This window comes from Cavia porcellus, unplaced genomic scaffold (genome assembly GCF_034190915.1).
Source record: "Cavia porcellus strain 051 isolate PalLab524CR breed Dunkin Hartley unplaced genomic scaffold, mCavPor4.1 scaffold_1, whole genome shotgun sequence".
Taxonomy (NCBI): domain Eukaryota; kingdom Metazoa; phylum Chordata; class Mammalia; order Rodentia; family Caviidae; genus Cavia; species Cavia porcellus.
Window position 1 is genome coordinate 82,134,425 of NW_026947484.1, and position 18,982 is coordinate 82,153,406.

The 18,982-nt window shown below is 35.2% G+C and overlaps 1 protein-coding gene across 4 annotated transcripts in view; it reads left to right on the forward strand.

Moving 5' to 3' along the window:
- Uhrf2 (ubiquitin like with PHD and ring finger domains 2) overlaps positions 1-18,982 on the forward strand; it is a 76,863-nt gene that overhangs the window by 23,040 nt on the left and 34,841 nt on the right. For all 4 annotated transcript variants that reach the window (XM_063250947.1, XM_005004713.4, XM_003472174.5 and 1 more), the window contains one exon: positions 13,542-13,760. In XM_063250947.1, coding sequence (XP_063107017.1) covers positions 13,542-13,760 — 219 coding nt within the window. The remainder of the gene's footprint in view (positions 1-13,541; positions 13,761-18,982) is intronic.

Sequence of the window (18,982 nt, forward strand, 5' to 3'; positions counted from 1 at the left end):
TCAGCCCAAACAGCCCAACAGCCCAAAGATTTAATTTGTAGTACCTCTATTACCTTCAAAGATAAGCCATTAAAATAAAGATGGCATAAAGACTTCCTTTATATTTACATGTGATCTAAAGCACAAAGTATACTTACACCATCTCTTGAGTCAGACCATAGGTATGTCAACAGCAGAGGTCAGCCTATTAAATTTTGTCTGCTAAAATTTGTATCCTGCCTTTGTATAAAAAATTCTGTCTTCAGTGGATTTTGTATAGATTCTGTTTAGTTACTAAGACTGGTGGTTTTTAGTCATGGCTACAGTTGTCTAGAAAGTTTTAAAATATGAGAGCTTTTAGTATAGCTCTAAAGGACCTCATAGGCCAGTGATGGCAAACCTTTTGAAGATTTCAGTTATAGCACCTGGCTATAGCACCTGGCTATAGGTCTGCCATCACTGTCATAGGTATTAGTGTTTTCAAAAGTTGTTATTCCATGAGTCTTATGTTCAGTTGTGGTTGAAAAATATGGCATTAGACCAGTGATTCTCAAAGTATCTCTTAGACTAGTAACGTGGGCATCACTTGTTAAAAATATAAACTCCTGGGGGCTGGGGGTTTAGCTCAGCAGCATAAGTGCCTGCCTTGAAAGCAGGCAGTTGTAAGTTTGATCTCCGGTACCGATAAAAAGGAAAAAGACAAAAAAAAACCCCCCAAAAAACAAACAAAAAAACTCCTGTGCTCAATTCAGACAGGAGTCTCCTGATGGTAAAATCATTTTCTTTGAAATGTTGTCAGTGGATGAAGTAGCTTAGTCTTTGGTCATCACAATATGATCAGCAAAGTTTTGACTAAAAGTTTCTCTAAAAAATTGACAAAGCTCTTAATCATTTGATTTGTGCTTTAATTTTTAGGAAATATTCAGCTATACTGTCTGCAATCTTTTGCTTCTTACTACCAAGAGTGTACCTTTAGTCAGTCTTAACAGGCCAAATCATAAAGGTAAATTTAAGAAAATTTTTTGTTGATGACCTGCTTTTCTTTTGCATAGTCTAGCTGATTTGCATAAAGAAAAAATTTTAAATCTTGTATTTGAACAAGGAATTACATAAAAGAGGAAAGTCTTTAGGAAAGCTAGATAGTTCTACAATATCTTAAGGATTAACAATTATCTGCACTGTAGATAAGCACAGTTGTAATTTTAAAGTAAATATTTGTGAAGGGCCTTTTCATATGATGCCGGAATTAATAGTAGTGTAATCTAGTAATTGTTAATTGAACATGATACCAAGCAGTATATAACCACTTGGCCTGGATTATGTCCTGTAACTCTCCTAAAAACTAAATGAAGAAAATAGTTTGCAATGTGTAAAGTAAGAATAACTTGAGGATTAAAGAGGTTAAATAACTTACCCAGTGTTAGACAGCTGGTAAGTAATACATCTTGATTCAGAAATGCACATGCTTATTAAATATGCTACTTGAACTGCCTTTCATTTTGGAAGAAGGATGCTTATTAAAAAAATTGCCTATACCTATGTGTAATATCTTATTATTAACTATAGCTTTATATCTATATCTATATCTATATAAAATTTATTTGCATAACTTTAAAAGTTTCTGTGTCTCTGTTGGCAGTGTTTTTTTGCAGAACAGATAACATACACCAGAGATCTTTTACTTATCCATAAATGCCAGTGTGCATTTTTCTATGGAAAATAATCAAACAGATTAAGTCATTTGCTTTTAATATGATGTCAAAGCTTTGCCATGGAATTTTGATGAAATGGAAATTCACAACATACTTGCTACATTGGGGTTAACTTCTGCAGAATAGTAATTAAGAACTTGTCTGGTTTGTCATTGCTCCCAGCATACTTTTAAGGTCTATGAAGCTATTTTAGCCTGTGTTACATGTTTTCAAGTAGTCTTAATTATGGCTGTTGCAATTAGAAGTCATCTGATTTTGAATAAAAACCAAGCAGTGTATTTTTTGCTCTTTTAATTTTACTGAGTATTATGCTTGTAGTTCATGAAGTTTATAATTGTTTTGGGGAAGTGGTTACATGTACATACCACAGCTTGTTTTTTTAATCCTCTCTCCTCCCCTTCCTTCTCTCTCCTCCTTCGTCCTCTTATTCCTGTGTCTTTTTTTCCATTTTTCATTCCTAGTGATATTATTAATCTTGTTGCATATGATGAGCACATATAATGTTTATATTAATTGAGGTTATTAGGATCTTATACATGGCATATGTTTATTCTGCTTACTTCTCCTTTTCCCTCCTCTTCTCCCTTTACACTTTTTCCCCTACACCATCTGTATTGTAAGAGAACTGTTTCTTGTCTATCCTATAATTATATTATCTTTAAAGTGGTATTTTTAAAGTAGCTTCCTCTATAAGGTAATAAAACTCTTGAATATATTGATGGAGTGATCTATTTTTAAGGGAGCTCAAGATTTTGAGCAATATCAAATATGATTTCGGATTTTGATGGGAGAAAAAGTTGATTTTTCTTGAGTGAAGTTACTGTCGTTTTGATCTTGGGTATATATAGAGAAAAAGTCTTAATTTTAGAACTGTGGTACAATGATTGGACTGCCTTACTGTTTCTTGCTTATTACTATCCAAAAAATTTCAAGAATCTCTCATAATCTTGTCACTTATAGAGTTCAGAATGGATGATAGTCAAAAGAAGAATGGAAGAAGTTAGATACAAAATGTGATCTTACCACAGTTTATTATTTATAAATGACTTAGTAATGTCCTAATAGGTATTTAGAAAATAACTCTAGGTATTAGCTGATTTTTGTCTGTTAAATTTGTGTATCTTTTTACATTAATGTTTTCTCAAAGATGGTCAGAAACACTGTAGATTCACCCAGGTATGGTGTTCAGGATGCAAGCAGCACTCTCCCCCCCCCCCCCCCCCACTGCATTGGGTGGGCCTTGGATATGGCCCAGGAGATCTGTATGGCCAAACAGATAATGCACTCAGGGGCCCAGTAAGTATGGAAAGAAGTGGCTCTCTCAGATTATGTAGGCATTAGATTGAGAATTTGATTTCAGTTCCAGGCGTTTATTGGAAGGTATTTTTTAAGTTTTTCATTTTTAATTTCTTCCTCCATAAACATTTGCTTAGTATATGTGTTCTTTATAATTTTGAAAAATACTTACTAGTAATAGAAGCAAATTTTTTGCTTTTCTAAAAAACTAATAAAGGTGTATTTTAATAAGTATTCTTTCCAATACTTGGAAATAATGTATTTTTGGTCTAGATGTTTTAACCTGTGTTTTCACTATTATCAAAATAGTTATTCATTTTGTCAGTGTGTTCTAAAAATGAGATTTGTTTCCACATAGTATATACAATTCCACTGTAATCATTTTTGTTTGTCTACAGGTAACCTCTAAATTTAAAATATGAAACTTTAAATGCTTTTTTCTATGTAGTGTAACATTAAACATTTGCTAAACAAGAACATGCCTGTAGATAAGTGATGGCCTTATTTAAACATATTAGCCACAGTAAACCATATTTTGAAGTAATAAAGTTTAATTGATTCTGCTTTGCTTATTACAATTGAAGTCTTTTAGAATTATTAGTCTACAGGCCACTTATGAAAATAGTAGTTTCATGGGGCCAGGAATTTAGCTCAGCAGCATAAGTGCCTGCCTGGCAAGTACAAGGTTGTGAGCTTGATCCCTAGTACCAAAAAAAAAAAAAAAAAAAAAAAAAAAAATTTCACTATTATATACTACACCTGTTTTAAAAAAATGGAATGGGACAACTTAATTTGTTTCCCTAAAATGCAGTTCTTTAGGCTCTGCTCACTGTTTGCCATTTTAAAAAGTTTTGTTTTTAATTGGTAAAGATGTTATATAGTTTGGGTAATCAAAAGGATCTACTCTGGAGGGTAAGTCATAGACTGTTGTATGTGGAATGAAGCAAATTTTATTGAGAAAACTTTTAAGGTTCAGGTGCATTATGGCTTTCTGGAACATAGACTTTATCTCACCAAAGTAGCTGTCAACTCTTGGATACAGTAGCTCATACCTAAGGTCATGCTTACAAGGGAAAGAAGACTGACTTGTTTCTTCTGTAGATAGCCTCTCCTGGTAGGAGGCACAGGTAGGTAGCACAGTGATAAGGAAAGTTGGCCTTGATAGACTCCTACCTTTCTGTATTCCCATATAGAATATTACAAATCTAGTCTTAGAAGTTGTTCAAGTTTCTGTTTATACCAAAATGTTTAATATAGTCTGCATACAGTTAAGTGTTCCACAGTGCAAATGCACGAAGAAAAGTCAGCTGCTTGGGTCACTTTGCAATGATTAGCTTCAGTTACACTTTAAACCTCAAGGGAAAGGAAATGCTGTTAATGACTGCATATATTTGAATAGACTTTCTTTTGAGTATTAGTATAATTGAGAGTTTAGCTACCTATAGGGTTTTGACCTTATTTTTAGAAACACATTAATAGTATATTTCTTTTATTAGCCCTGCATGGAATTCTGTGTTACCCCCTACAGTGATTTGAATATGATTTGAGTGTGTCACTAAGGGTTCATGTGTTGGAAGCTTGGATCCCCAATATTATTGGAGAGATGGTTCAACCTTTTAAGAAGTGGAGCCTGTGGATGGTCCTTAGGTCCATTGTGGGTATGTCATTGGTAGGAATTGTGCAGCCCCGTATGTCTTGGCTTCCTGTGTCAAGATGTGACCTCTTTGTTCCATATGTCTCCCTGCCAATGTGATGCATTCTTCTGACAAATACATTAGGCCTTCACCAGAGGCTGAGCCACTAATGCAGACCTGAACCTTCAGAACTGTGTACTAAACAGACTTTGAACAAACATTTACCTGGCCTCATCTATTTTGTTACAGTGATGCTAAACAGACTAATATACTAATTAGTCTGGAATGACTAATTGATGGAATTGATGGAATCAAAATCTTTCTCAAAATAGTCATAGTTTACGTATTTGAATAAGAGTTTTATTATGGGAAAGCAAACTTTTTCTATTTAATAATTTTAGCATACTGTATTTCTAAACATTTGCAGACCTGGTATATCCCAGGAACCCTGAAGTTTGAATATGTTATCTACAGTTCAATGTTTTGCAGTGTAAATACTATGATAGAAATATGCAGACTAAGCTGTGAGATTAGAAGGTGCCGTTACTAGTTATGTTTCTAATGAGGAACTATAGGATGGAAAGGATAAAGAGAGCAAGAAATAAAAAGTAACCATGCATCTTGAGAGTAGAATAGTAGAGCTAGGATATAAAGGGTATATAGTAAGAAAAAAACTAAAACTAGAATAAAAATCTCCAGTTGAACAGACAGATTAAAGTGCATATTTTCATTTCTTCCTATGCCTTCCTAGAAGATAACAGATGTATGAATCCTCAGGATAAAAAAAAAAAATTGGAGTACAAAACACAGTCATATGAGTTGTGTCTAATTCAGCAGTCCAGAGAAAGCTGAAACCTAAGGACAGGAAGGCAACAAGCGAAGCAAGTATGTTGGCATTAGAGAACTTTGGAAAAGCTCAGACCTTGATTCACTAGGTACTTGGAGGTTGGCCTATGGAAATAGAACTCAGATCAGGAGCTTAGTTAATTTGTGTTGTGTTGACATTTTTAATCTATCCTGCTTAGGGTACGGTAGGATTTAAGTAAAAAAAAAAAAAAGCATGATATCCAGGAAATAGGATTCAACACAAGAAGTAATAAGAGCCCAGCATTACAATATGGAACAAGTGTAAGCTCATTGAGCAAGCTTTCATAAGGTAAAAGGCACTAGAAGAGATTATATAAGCCCAAAAGATTACTAGAATGCTGAAATATTTGAATATAGAAGAGTTTTACAACTGTAGCAGAGTGAAAGAAAATTAACAAATACATGTGGAAAACTAGCAACCAAAAAAAGTGGTGAGGTACTCAAAGGAAAACAAAGCTATGGAAGAATACAGCTAAGGCATATTTCATAACTTAACTGTAAATGTTAGTCAACATATTGAAGAGATTTGTACAGATGACATTTGGGCATAAAATGGCTCCCACCACTGCCCTAAGGGTAATTATAAATATGCGTAATTCCTTAGAGCAGTTGCTTGTACTTGTTATTATAAGGAAGGTTAGATAAAAAACAACTGGGCTGGAATGGGTAAAACAACAGCTTAAAACTACAATATAAACATGTTACTTAAAAATACAGATATAAAAGATAGGTAAAGATGGAAAGTAGTTGCATGTGCTTTCTTGTAAATCTTGAGTGTTACCTTTGGAATTTTGCATATATTTGGGAAAAGCACTTAAAGGAGTGGGAAGAGCCATGTCTACTTAGCTAGTGTTTGGATTTAAATTTGCAGCATTTTAATCTTATTTTTATTATAGAAATAATTCCAGCACTTGGTAGGCTGAGGCAGGAAAATCACTGTGAATTCCAGTTCAGCCTAGGCTACATAAGGAGTTCAAGGCCAGACTGAACTGCATAGCAAAGAAAACCAAAAACCAGACCTACCACCCAAAAACCCCCACAAAACTTCAAACATACGCAGAAGTTGAGAACCCATCATCAAACTTCATTGTCAATTTATAAACAGTTTTATTTATAACAGCAGCTCTGAGCATTGTTGAATTGGAAGAAAGTCCTAGACTGTACATCATTTTTTATTTAGAGACAGGGTCTGGTTTTCTATAGTTCGTTTAGGCTGGTCTTGAACTGTTAGCCTAGACTGGCCTCAAACTCCTAGTGATCCTCATGCCTCAGCCTCCTCAGTGCTGGGATTACATGGGTGTGCCATTATGCTCTGCTTAAATGATCTTGTATGTGGCTTCAGTAGCCTTAATGGGTACACTTCTTGTGTACCCATTTTACAGGGTAGCTACAAGGAGTTGAGTTAGTTGTTAATCTTCCACCATAGCACTTTACAAAATTTGTAGCAGCATGTGAGCCAAGCATATACTTTTTCCTGTCATAGCCCAGCTAGTAACTAACTGTGACAAGGCTTTTAAGGCCTGGCAATTTCTGTCTAACATGGAACTCTGGTCTTAACTCTGTACCTGAGTTTGCTGTTGTTGTTCAAGACTTTGTCAGTTGTGCCACACTTTTGTGTGTGTGTGTGTGGGGGTGTGGAGATCCCCAGCTGTGCCACACTTCGGACACATTTTCATGCCAACCCTTTTCATTTCTCTTTTCCAACAACTGATGAGCATCAGTGCCTAAGTTCTTAGTACCTAGTTCCAGTCTTCCTTCCCCTTCCCCTTTAACATCTACTGCTCAAAACATCCAGCTCACAAAATAGTTAAAAGGATTATTTTAAAAGTCTTAACAAAAAGAGTTAGTTACATATTAGATCTGAGATCACTGTCTACAGAGCATATTGTTGGCCTTTGGTGAGGATTTTCAATGTGGTTTTTGCTGAACACCTGCTTTTGGAAGTCTAGAATTTTGGTGTGTGTTGAGCAATGAGGATGTGTAACCAGCCCCGTATAACCTCTTTAAGGACCTGCTCTGGCAGACTGTATTTCATACATGTCACAATTTGTTGTTGGAGGAATTAAACATCTTCTGTATGACCCACTGGAATAGGACTTTAGAGCTTCTGTCCAGTATGTGTGCCTTTGCCTTTGGTTTTTTTTTGGGTATGCTTTTGCAAGGAGTCCAGTGAGTTCTAGTGAGTTATTCAACCTGGGGATTATCTTGGGAATTCAGACATACAAAGTATATCAACAGGTACCACATAAAATTTAAAGCTTTCTTAATTTCAAATAACTAGTCAGTGTCCAGAGTTCTGTAGTTGTCTTCTTGAAAATAACACCTAGGGAATGATGGGAGGATGAGAATGATTGTATATGATGTGTTTTGACATCCAGCTGTATAGCCAGTGTGTACTACTGAGAAAAAGGTGGAAAAAAGTACTTATGACTGGTGCTGTAGTTCAGTGATAGTGGTGAAATGCTGCATAGAAGCATTTGCAAAGCCATGGGCTCCATGCCCAACACCGGGACCCCTCCTCCCGCCTCTTGTTTTCCAGTAGCAAAACCAAGGTCCAACTCATTGACTTTAAAAGTTACTAGGTAAAGTCTCAGTCTACAGATTTCTTTTCTTTCCCTTGGTATTTGTTTGAATGTACTGTTTTTCACTTGTAGAGTTTCCCAATATGGATTTTACTGATTACATGCTGGTAGTGGTATTCAGTATATTCTCTTTAGTGTGTTTTCTGAAAAGCAGTTACTTTGTTAGTTTGATTAGATTTAAATTCTTTTATTGGATAAGAGTACTTGAGAGATAGTGATTATTTACAATTACATGGGATTGGGAGACACTTCACAGCTGTTTCTGTTTTTTTTTTTTTTTTTTTTTGTCTTTTGAGACAGGGTCTCACTGTGCAGTTCAGACTGGCCATGAGCTCACTTTGTAGCCTGAGCTGGTCTTGAACTCGCAACAATCTTCCTGCCTCAGCCTCCTGAGTGCTGTGATTACAGGCATGAGCCACCATGCCCGGCCTATAGCTGTTTCTCTTTAATGATAAAATTGATGTGTTGTCAGCCAGTTCCATCAATTTCAGAATGTACCTGCTTTAATGGTTTTAGCAGCCATTAATCTTTACGTAGACTTATTTCATTAAGTATATAAACACAGTGATCGTTTCTTTATTAGCTAATAACCAGTTGGTTTGAATATGAAATGTAGGATAAACTCTGGGTCCTTAATTGTAGGCCAATTTACTTTTAAGTATGAGTGTGAACTAATGAATCTTAATACTTGTTTTAATCTACTTCAGTTGTCATCTTTGTTACCCAGATTGTCTCCATTTTGACCCATCGAGGCCCCCTTCAGGTTAAACCTAACAATTTTTAAGTACTTCTTTAAGTACAAAGGATGCCCTATACTTGGGTTCAGACAGTTTTTAAGGAGTCTTTGTTGGTTAGAAATTATATTCATAATCTAGGCTGCTTGTTGATAATTTATGTGGTTTTATTTCTAGACCTTTTCATTGGAGAGAGCTAGGAAATACATATACTAATATATACTGTTTATATTGTTATTTTTGATAAACTTTGGGGTTTAAGACTTGTAATTTACTATTCTCTTTTACTCTGAAAATTATGGTTTCTAATACTAATTTTCTGTGTCTTACTCATGTAGTAATTTCAAACCAGAAGTACTAGTATTATAAATAATATTACTGAAAGTTTTTTTCTTTTTTATCCTTAGAAAGTACATCATTTAGGCTGATAATCAATTTAGTATATATTCAAATCACTTGTATAAGTTCCTTTCAATGTAGGTAAGCCATCAATTATGTGTTTCTCTGATTTTTCTTTTGATTTTAAGGAATTTCTCAATTTTGTTGTTTTTGTTTTATAATTACATGAAATACAGTTCATAATTTAATCCTGGAAACAAGACAGTAAGAGAAACTGAGTCTCATAGATAACTTGCATTAACTTATATACCAAGGTAGAAAATAATACACTACATTTACTCTTTGAATCTTGCTTTTTTTGAGTTAATACATTCTGGAGATCACTAAATTATTCCTTTTTTTTATAGGAATATAGTGTTCCATTATATAATTGTATCTTTTAAAAATTTTTTTTAATCTATTTTCTTTTTTGGCACTGAGAATCAAACTCAGGGCCTCGCCAAGTGCTGCACTGCTGAGCTACGTTCCCGGCCCTATCGTATCTTTCTTGTTTCATTTTCTAGTACTGGGAATTTAACCCAGGGTATTCTTATACCATATCTTCAGCCTTGTTTTTTTATATGAAAGCACGATTTTGTTTAATTGCCCTCCTGTGTAGCTGGAATTACTTCGTATATGACCCTGAACTGGCTGTACCATTTTATTTTAAGTGATCATCTATTGTGAACATTACATTGTTTCTGTAGTCTTATTATTACAAATAGTGCAGCTATATAATACATTTGCATATAAATACTTCTCGGAAGAGTTTTACTATTTATGTTTGGGATGGATTCTTAGAAGTTGAATTCCTGGATAAAAGTTAAATACATAGGCAGTTTTGTTTGTTGCCACGTTCTCTCTACAAGGGGATAAGTGCCACTTTGTAGTCCTATATAAGCAATATATGAAAGTATCCATTTTCCCATAGCCCATCAAAAAAATCTTAATATCTATGTTTTAGAATTAGGAAAAGTACGGTAAGGATTGAAAGGCATTCTAAAAACATAATTTGGGCCTTGGCATTAAGTCTGAGAGAAGATTTTAACTAAGGGTATAGAATTACATCAAAGAAGTGTTAACAGCGTGTTGTAAGGAGTTAGTAACTTGGTAGAGACATTGCTGCTGAGACATCTGGGTTGGGGGTGTTGGGTATGTGCATCTGGAAAGTTTAAGAGTTGAGTAATAAGAATATGTAGGTGAAGGTGCTGGAGAAAATTAATGTTGCTATTACATATTTGGGTACTTGACATGTTCTTGATTTTCTTTAAAAATAGTTTTATATTATCTTCTAGGGTTTTTTCCTCCTTAACTCAGGCAATTGACTCAATGTATCTTTGGCTACACATCTTAACAGACTTCTTTCATACGTGTGTGCACATTCATAAAGAATATGTATACATAAATTTACTTCTGTTTTCAAGCAGTACAAATTTCTGGTGTAAATAGATTAAATTCTTGCTTTCATGTATGGAATGACTTACTTTGCTTTATCTCTATTTAAACATGATTTTACATACCCATAATTTGAAAATGTATAGGTTCTGTATCTTGTTCAAAGTATTCCCAATCTGAGTAATTTTGGTAAACTTAGGCAAATTGAGAATTATTTATCCATTGAAACATGGTTTTTACTGTATTATTTTAAATATACACAGAATTATAATGTCATGATATCAAATATACATTCATATTATATCTGAGAAAATAATCTTGCCTAAAATAGAATAGTTTTTCTGTCTTATGGCCTTAAGAATATCTAGATAGAAATTGAATTCACAACTTAAAAATTAGAAAAATCTTAAAAGGTATAGTTTAATATCATTTAATATATTGAAAAATGGTGACTTTTCCACAAAACCATATGAAACAACATGATTTTGTAAACACCAGGTATTGGGCTAGAGACTTCTGTATTTAGCTATGACTACTTAAAATTAGGATTAAAATGGAGGTAGGGGAGAGAAGCATGAACAGGACTCTTTGTGCTTTTCAGGTTCCTACTTTGAGGTAATATCTATACAGCAAAGATAAAATTGGAACAACTGATACTTATTTGATTTTTTTTTTTGTTGTTCTTTTTTAAGTACTTAAAAACACCAAAGGAAGTACAATTATCATTAACACTTTACAGATGAGGAACAGTTACTAAGTTTAGTAACATAGCAACAGGAATATAAACTCTGGGAATATTCAACTTCCCTAGATTGGGGAGCCTTATAATAATATCTTTTCAGTGAAGGGACTAGGATGATAAATAAATTAAAAACTTTGTCATGTGAGTTGGAAGAAATTCACCAAAAACAGTATTTTGGTTAAAAGAGACAATGACTAAAGGTACCAGGCAGATTTAAACTGACAAATATTAGGTCTATTTTGGAGAGTGTGTAGATAGATTCAAGGTACTACTGCATAGAAGACATTTAAAAGTTCTGTTTTAGATTCAGTATTAAGAAACTTCTCTTTCCTGTGTCAGAACTATGTGATGATAGCATGGCTTTTTTAAGGATTAAAAATGCCCCGTTGCATTTCATACAAGCGGAATCTGATGGAAAGCTTGTCAAAGGGAGTCATAACATTGAGAGAATAAAAGAATCACATAGTCTCAGAGACCCCCCTGCCAATTCTAGATACTTCCCAATGATTGACATTTACAGACTTGATTAAATTGGGTGATTAGCTGGAGATCTTACACTGAACTTTACCATTTATTTTAAAGGAATTTACCTTACTGTGAAAGTTACAGACTTGCATAGTCCTGTTTGATTTGGAGGAACCAAGACCTGTTTGATTTGGAGGAACCAAGACTAGCTGCAGAAGCAGTTTCCAACTTAAGACCCACTTTGACTTTGAATGGGTCCTTTTTGTTCAGTAGTAACATTTTCTTTCATTCCTTAGTTTCTAGCTTAATGCTGTCACACAAGAGTGCATTATTTAGTTATTCTCATGTTTTCTTGTAACGCTGGTTCTCAAACTTAAACATACATTAGACTCACTGAGAGGATTTGTAAAAATAGATCACAGAGCCCCTTTTCCAGAGTTTGTGACACAAAGTCTGAAGTGGAACCCAGAAATGGGCATTTGTAGCAGATCTCCAAGTAGTATGGATAGTATGGCTCTGAGGAGCACCGTGCTTAGCAGGTTGGCTTACTTCAATAGATTGTCTCATTTAAGAGCAGGAATCATGTTATAGCTCATTTACTTTGATACATAGAAATCAGCAGCAGGCCTTAATTTTACAGAAGCTAGTGTGAACTTTGGCCTGATAATACTGAGAAGTTAGATCTAACATTGAAGAATGGTCTAAAACTTTAGGGAGAAAGCCAAGATTCTGCTAGAATTCTTTCAAATGTATATGAAGTTCTGGATTTTTTTGTTTTATTTTTAAATATTGCTGGGAACCATGCTGTGTTTAAGAACATGAATTTTAAGCCTGCTGTGGTGTGTGCTTGTAATCTCAGCACTCCGGGAGGCTAAAGCTGGAGAACTGCAAGTGTGATCCCAGCCTGAGTGATTTAAAGACCTTGTTCTAAACTAAAAAAAGCTATGTAAAGTCTCTGCATTCAGTCTTCAGTACTGCATAAAGGGGAATGGGGGCAGGTTGGAACATCCCTCTAATCTCATCATTTAGGAGGCTGAGGCAAGATGATTGTCATGAGTTTGAGGCAAGCTTGAACTGTATAGCAAGACCCTATCTCTAAACATGCACACCTAGATTCTTTTTTTTTCTTCCTGACAAATTGAGGTTATTGGAACATGCTAGGTTTGTGTTCTTACTATGCATAAAGCAAATGACACAGATAACAACTGGTTTTTTGATCAGGGAAAGGTGAATATTTAGTACTATTGAAAAAAATCCTTAAATGTTAAAATATAGGGAAGAACTTTCCTTACTGTTCTCTTAGCCCTCAGGTAACAACGTCTTCCTAAGATTTTAATGAGAATTATTATACTTCGGTAACTAAAATCCCTGTGTATCATTTAAATGTCATTAAGAATGTATAGTCATATGTTATACATAGTGTATGGTAGAGAGATGGTATATTTCTCAAAGTAAATGTTATTAAGGTTTTTTATTACTTGTCTGACGTTCTGTAAGCTGTGAAGCGACCCTAACCGGAGGCCTGATGGGAGACAGAGACCAGAGCTCACGCTCACATAGAAATCAACCTATTATCACAGTGGGATAGCTGAGAGGCCTCTGTGAACTGTACCTGCTGTTTAAGGGTTGTTGCCACTTGTGTTACCTTTTCTCTCAGATGGTCAGCTCTGCAAGTTAGATTCTTCTGTATGTCACATGTAATTTTATTCAGCATTGGTGATGACTGTAAACTATGTTCTGTGATTCTTTCTCCTCAGATATCCGGAAAGTGGTACTCTAGAAATGAATGTCAAGGATCTTCGGCCACGAGCTAGAACCATTTTGAAATGGAATGAACTAAATGTTGGTGATGTGGTAATGGTTAATTACAATGTCGAGAATCCAGCAAAAAGAGGATTTTGGTATGATGCAGAAATTACCACATTGAAGGCAATCTCAAGGACTAAAAAAGAACTTCGTGTGAAAATTTTCCTAGGGTAAGATTCTTCGCACTTGATAATTTACTGAATTAAGGAATGAAGAAAGCACATGTTTGTAGTAAAAAACATGGCTAGTCTTGGTAGCAGACGCCAATAGAGCCGGTACTAGGAGGCTGAGGCAAAATGATTACCATGAGTTTGAGGTCTGCTGGGTACTTAGTGAGTCCAAGACCAGCCTAAACTATGTAGCAAGACCCTCTCAGGAGGCAAAAAAATTCATGACACAATTTGGAGGAATCTTAGAGAAATAAACATCTTACTAGAAAAATCCTTGCCAGGCAGGTGCTGTACCACAGGTCTATATCCCTGTCCCCTTCATAGGATTCTTATACATGAAACATATGCAAAAGCATTTTAGTAGTTAGGTTACTTTTACAGCAATAGATGACTACCTAACAACTCTTTACTGAACTTCTAATACTAGCTGCATTTTTCCTTAATTTTTCGTCAACATACAGAATTTGACAAACTTAATGAAGATAATTCAAAATGCAAAGACTCTCCTGAATTACCAAATCACATTTCCATCATTCATGCCTTAAGTATTATTTAGGCTGGACATGGTGGCATACACCTTTAACCCCTACACCAAGGCAGAAAGATTGCAAGTTTGGTCTTACCTGAACAATTTTAGCACATCTCAAATAGATGAAAAGGACTGAGGATGTAGCCCAGTGGTAGCCTCTAGGTTCAATCCCCAGCAACCCCTCAAAAGCATTTACAATTTATATATATAAAACATACACAGTATTTATGAGTTATATGTATACATTCACATACTCAGATGTTTTTATAACATATATATAGTTTATATGTACCAGTATTTATATAAGAATTATATATATGTATTCACACACCCTCTCTCTTTTTTTTTTTTAATTTTAAGGAGAAAAAAGAAAAAAAAAAAAACAGAAAAAGGGTACAAGTTATACAGAAGTTCAGAAAAAGTAAACAGGAAATCACTAGTTAATTACATATTGTCATCTTAGAAATAGTTGTTGAAGTTACAAAATAAAAGCATATAGAGGGGACTTTCAAACAGTGAGATTGCGAACAGTTTTGCTCAATGATCCAACAAAACTCAGTAATATGGTTATCTATCTTATACACTTAAATATATATGCAGTTATATCTTTTAGAGAACTTTCTTTTCCTTTCTTTTGTACGATGACAGTTACACATTTGGGTTTTATTACTCCCACAGTTCTTACTACTTTTCTTTTTGAAGAAAGTAAAACCAAATGTGACATACCAGGACAGACTCAGTCAAATCAAAAGGATGGACATAATACATAATGTAAAAACAAAATACAAGGTGATCAACAATAGTTACCATAATGCCTCTTGTTATCTTAAAAAGAATTGCCTATATCATCAGTTATAATAAAATTGTACAAAACAGTAAAGAATAAGACCAATAAAACCAAAACATTGCAGGCATTAGAGGACTTCAAAAGAAGATAATAGTCAACCAGAATGGGCATCACAATGAATCTTATTGTCTTCATAGTTGTTGCCTATACTTTCAAGCTTGGTACTATCAAGCATAACAGAATAGAGGAAAATCAGTCAAAACAAGATGGTGAGAGCAATATAGAGTTTCAAATCAAGTTAATAGAAAATCAAAGTGGGTTACTATAATATATCCTGCTATTTTTTATTTATTTTTCCCTTAGTTAAAAGGATAAAAATGAAAAAGTAGATAATAAAAAGATAAAAAAGAGGGCATAACAACAAAACAGTGCAGGTCAAAACATAGCCATTTAAGCAAAATACTGTTTCCACAAGATAATCTCTACATAATAGTAGTTACCATAGTGTCTCTTCCCTTAAAAGTCTTTGGGTATAACTTCGTATACTGTAGCATCAAACATGTCAAGACAATGTAAAATCGTTCAAGAGAATGACAGTATTACAGGGTACTTAGAATCAACTAACAGAAAATGAACAATGGTTTCTGTATAATCTCCTTGTCTATAAAAATTTTTGTTTATATTATCACATATAATAAAACCCCGTAAGATATAGCATGTTAAAACCAATGGAAACAGAAGAACAAAAGCTTGATGGGACTTCAAAACAAGAGGATATTAAATCAGCACTACCTATTATGATGTCTTGTTTTTTCCAAAATGGCTGTTCCTACCATCCAACCTTCTCTGCCTCATTTCTGTTGAGCTCTTTTTCTGTCGTTAGTTGTCAGTTTGTCCTCTTCATTTTGTTTTCTGCTCCATTCATTGTGGCCGCTCTGCCACTGTTTCTGGAATCTTGGTATTTTTCATTTTTAGAATATCCTGCAGTAATCTCTGTAGAGTTGAATTGGTGGTTGCAAATTCCCCTAGTTCCTCTTTATCCTGGAAGCACCTTGTTTTTCCATCAGTTTCTAGGGACAGTTGTGCAGGATATATCAATCTTGGCTGGAGGTTATTATCTTTCAAAGCTTGAATTATTTTCCCCCATGATCTTTGGGATTTGATGGTTTGTGCCGAGAAGTCTGCTGTAATTCTGATGGGTGTTCCCTTGTAAGTGATCTGTTTCTTGTCTCTGACTGCTTTTAGTATTCTATTGGATTTCTGGAATTTTGATTATATATGCCTCGGTGTAGCTCTGTTTGGGTTGTAGGTGGCTGGGGTCCTGTATGCCTCATACATGTGAGTATCTTTACCTTTTGCTAAATTAGGGAAATTCTCCTGGATTATTTCTGTGAATAGCTTTTGTAGTTCATTTGTTTGTGTCCCTACTTCTTCTTTTATGTTCTTAATTCTTAAGTTATAGATCCTCTTATCATCTTCTAGCCTTTGTATTATTGCTGTTTGTTTTCTTGTTATTTTTAAGAAGTTTTCAATTTCATGCTCCCACCTTACAAATCTGTCCTCCAGTTCTGATAATCTATCCTTAGTTTCTTTCAAGCTGTTATGCCAGCTTTCAATGGAGTTTTTAGTTTTCTGGTAATCTCTTTGAACCTGCTTCATGTATTCTATGTTTTCTCTATTTTCTCCATCAAACAATTCTTCCCTTTTTTTCTGTTCTTCCATTCCACCATCTGTTTTTTCTTGGGCGACGCTTAGCATTTCTCTAACTATTCTACTTATTTCTTGCTTTGTTTCATTAAATACTTCGTTTATGAGGCTCCAGAGATACTGCTTTATGTCTATAGATGCCGTGTCAGATATTGAATGTTTTCTGTCTTCATTCTCTTTTGCATTTATTTATCTTTGCTGCATCAGTGTTCTCAGGATTGGGGACTGAGGACCCTTTCTTGTTGCTCCCTTTTCCCATACTTTTTGTTCCTTCCATAGAAGCATATGTAGGAGGCCCAGTTTTTTTTTCTTTGTCTGTTACAGTTTGTTTGAATTAGCCGGCTAGGTGTTCCCACCCACTGCAGTGCACTAGGGAGACACAGACCTGGGCAGCTTCTGCTGGGCCCAACCCTCCAGGTCAACCTACTGAGTGTTTCACTGCTAGGGTGCACCACCAGGCGCAGGGACCTGATTTGTGCTAGCCTACTGGATGTTACTCCGCGGCATCAGCAGGCCAAGCACTCCCCACCACTCCCGCTTGAGAGGGGACTATGCGACTCAAGTCACTGCAGGGCCCTGTTCCGGCTAGTCTGCTTGTTCCTAGAATGTCCTCTGTTGGAGCCTCCTAGTCTATGAAAGGGTGCCTATTTCTCTCACTCAGCGCAGGTCGATACAGGGCTCCCTGCCAGTCCCTTTCTCAATGCCGTTTGGTTCGCCGATTCTAGCTCTCAGAGCTTTCGTGCATCTCTCTCCCTGCCTTGTGGATTGGGACGCAGTATAGGCAGCAAGAAATTCAAATCGCAGCTTCCAATGGCACAGGATCCAGCTTCCGCACTGAGATTTTATCTGTTCCTGTTACAGCATCAGGATTGCATTTCCAGTTGGTTTCTCTCAACTTAGTTCGTTGCTGGGTCGGCTGGTTACATCTCCCCTTGCATAGGACTCCTCACACGGCACCACTCCTGGATTCTAAACTAGTAATCTCAGAGAGCCTCCGTGGGTGCTGTTATTTGTCCGCCATGTTCTCCTGGAAGCCCCACACACCCTCTCTTGAATGTTTTCCTTAAGTGAAAAAGTGGAAGTTTCACAGTTTAACATTATTACTATCATCTTTGCTTTTTTCTGAATATAGTTTATTAATAATCACTAACTTTTAAAAAATGAAAATCTATATTAAGCCTTCTAGCTTTTTATTATGAATAATATTTCAACACTTTCTGTATACATTTTTGTGTACCCCTTAATAATTAATTCTTACTGGATTTGTTGTATTGAGCATTGAAGTTAGAATGACACTGACACCCTGTATGTAATGGAAACAGCTAAAATTAATGTTACCAAGTTATAGGTAACTGGATTAGTGATGCAAAGTGACAAATTTGGGAGCAAACATTAAAAATATAAAGTAAGGGTAGATAAACTACAGTGCACTGCTTTCCTGCTTTTGAAAATAAAATTTTATTAGAACAGCGATACCCATTGATTTATGTATTTATTTGTGGCTGGTTTTGTGCTAATTCGTTGAACAGGTGCAACTTAACAACCATCTGGCTTGCAGAGTTTAAGTTACTTATGGTCTGACCTTTTATATAAAACTTTTGCTAACTCCTTAGATAAGGATAAAGAATCTTAGGACGTACTGAATAAAGCTTGTGCTTTGTTTTATTTTGTTTTGTGGCACTGGAGAGTGTAGTGGGTTTTTTGTTTGTTTTGAGACAGTATCTTGCCATGTGGCTGAGGCTGGCCTTGAACTCACTTTGTATCTCAAGCTGGCCTCAAATTCATTGTGATCTTTTTACCTCAGTCACCTGAGTGCTAGGATTACAGGCATGCCCTACCATGCCTGGCTGAGGCTTGTATTTTAAGAAAAACATTCAGAACTTTCTACAGAGACACAGTATTTTATATTCTTAATTAAGGCGTAACTTGATTACAAATTTCGGTAAACTTGAAATTCTGATATAGGTACATACCATGAAGAATTAGAAAAAAAAGATGTGTAGTGAGCCTTATAATGTACTTGAATAAAGTGCTGATTCTGAGGTTCAGAATGGAGTACTGTGATGTTAAAATCTAGGTCTAAGAGTGAGTGGAAATAATAGAGAAATATTGATGGGATTGATGATAGCTGTCTAAACAATAAAACACACTGTTTAGTAGATTGTATCCTGTAGTAGATTGTATCACATAAGTTTTTAC